Source organism: Chiloscyllium plagiosum, chromosome 1, assembly GCF_004010195.1.
Source record: "Chiloscyllium plagiosum isolate BGI_BamShark_2017 chromosome 1, ASM401019v2, whole genome shotgun sequence".
Classification (NCBI taxonomy): domain Eukaryota; kingdom Metazoa; phylum Chordata; class Chondrichthyes; order Orectolobiformes; family Hemiscylliidae; genus Chiloscyllium; species Chiloscyllium plagiosum.
Genome location: NC_057710.1, coordinates 23,378,237 through 23,380,528, shown reverse-complemented (window position 1 = coordinate 23,380,528; position 2,292 = coordinate 23,378,237). Strand labels below are relative to the sequence as shown.

The window sequence follows — 2,292 nt, the reverse complement described above, 5'->3', positions numbered from 1 at the left end:
CCTCCTGGCTGAAATGGAGCACCACCGAGTACCTCATGGAGTACTGGATGCCCAGGTTCCTCAGCCTCTTCTTAACTTCATTAAAGGACTTCCTCTTTTGGATTACAACTGCTGAGAAATCTTGGAAGAACATAACTTTTGATCCCTTGTGCAGCAGTTTCTGAGAGTCTTTCCCAGTGATCTGGAGGCTATCGCTCTTTGCTTGCCCTTGTAGGAGTGGAAGTGCACTAGGACCGTGTGGGGGTGCTGTACTGGCCCAGATCTGCGCACTGCCACCAGGTAGGCCCTTTCAATCTGCAGATGGCCAGACCTCGATTTGAAGGCCCAGGAACTGTGACAGTCAGTGTTCAAAGAAGCTGACTGACTGCCCACCTTCTTCACCCTCCGGGAGCCTGACAATCCGTAGATTCGACCTTTGAACTCAATTTTCGAGGTCGACCTGATCTCACAAGGCCCGCCCTTGCTGGTCCAGTGTCTGGATCCGTCCAGACGAGGACTCGATTGCCACTCTGAGGCCATGGTTCGACCCTCCACATTTTCCATCCACTCCCCGATGTCCCGGAGCTCCCATTCATGCTTTTGCAGCAGAGACACGATGGGTTGGATCTGGGCTCAAATCTCCTCGAACGCAGCCTCAACCTCTGCAGTGAATCTTGCCATCGCCGCCGCCAATTCCTGCGGATCCATAAAGTCCCTCGGGGGTTCGGGAGGCGCCGCTGCTGGGGTCTCTAGCTTGCCCAGTGCTGCGGGGAGTGTCCTCCCTGCTGCTGTTTGCTCACTACCTTTCCCTTTGGCATCTTTCCCTCTCCAAAATGTGAACAAGCATGTGTTCTCAAAGTTTTAAATTAACAATTCTTTCATAGAAGTTAGCCAGGGATGGCAAAAAACACCAATGAACCTTGGCTGTTAGGCAGAGCCATGCACGGCAGATCGAATAAATTGCCACCATCTTGCCAAGTCCCACAACTCTTTAAATTGTTGTAATTTTAGAACACATAATTACTGTTTATTGCAGCTGCAAAGTAAACATTTTACACTTTCTGTATGATACAAGCAGCAAATGGAATAAGCATAGTGAACATTATTGAACAGTAAACACAAGGAGAACATTGCAGGGAGACAATACTTTTCATCCATCATAGTAACATTAATCTGAAGAGAATTTTGACAATGTCACAGGCAGGAAAATCACAGCTGACCCACACACCACAGTCTCCAAAATATCATGGCTAGCTAAAAACTTCTTTGTATTCTACCCCCAACTTACCCCTCACTTCCATGGTCATGTAATCTCTGAGGAGGTAATGGCTCATGCATGCGTACATTGAGTGCAAGTTTCATCCCAGTTTTCATAACCAAAAGAAATTTAACAGCAATGATAAAGCAGGGTGAAATGTAGATGAGACTGCATTTAACAATATAAAGTTCTGACTACGACTTTCACAAGTTCAAAATTGGTTGAAATAACATTCCAATCTTTCCTCCAGTTATTGGTCTTGAGATGATGTGTTTATTACCTAGAATAAATGTCAACACAAAATATGTAAAACATGGTAATATAGTAAACCATATTTCAATGCTAACAAACAGGTAAATTAATAGCACCTTTAATATACTAACATTTCCTAACGTGTTTCTTGAAGCATTATAAAACAAAGTACTACACAAACAAAGTTAGATCAGATCACCTAAACCTTGGGCAACGAGGCGTGTTGATAGGAAAGAGGAAAGCAAGGAGAGCGTTTGGGACCTTGACAATTGAAATAGAGTCCAATGTGAGAAAGAGTGAAATTGTCAATTGTGAATAAAAAAAAGTAAATTATCTAAATAATGAGAGGTTGTAGAGCTCCGAGATGCAGAGAGAACTGGGTGTCCTGGTTTATGAATTACAGAAGGTAATGATGCAGCTACAGCAAGCAGTTGTGAAAGTTGATAGAATGCTATGTTTTATTGCCAGTGCGATTGAAAAAGTAGGGAGGATACAATAAATGGAAGAGCCTTGGGAAAGGTTGATGAGCAGAGAGATCTGAGAGTTCAGGTCCATTGTACACTGAAGGTTGCTGCACAGGTGGATAGAGTGGTTAAAAAGGCTATGGTATGCTTGCCTTCATTAGACAGGGTATTGAGCATAAGCTGAAAATGTGTTGCTGGAAAAGCGCAGCAGGTCAGGCAGCATCCAGGGAACAGGAGAATCGACGTTTCGGGCATAAGCCCTTCTTCAGGAATGAGGAAAGTTTGTCCACACCTCCACACACATCATCTATTGCATCCTCTGCACCCGATGTGGCCTCC

At 44.4% G+C, this 2,292-nt stretch overlaps 1 gene segment (V, D, J or C); it reads right to left on the bottom strand.

The window, feature by feature from the left end:
* Nucleotides 1-224: 224 nt before the first annotated feature.
* The window catches only part of LOC122555287, a 38,153-nt gene continuing 36,085 nt past the window's right edge, over nt 225-2,292 (bottom strand). Inside the window, 1 exon segment of the V gene segment in view lies at nt 225-1,517. Coding sequence covers nt 1,514-1,517 — 4 coding nt within the window.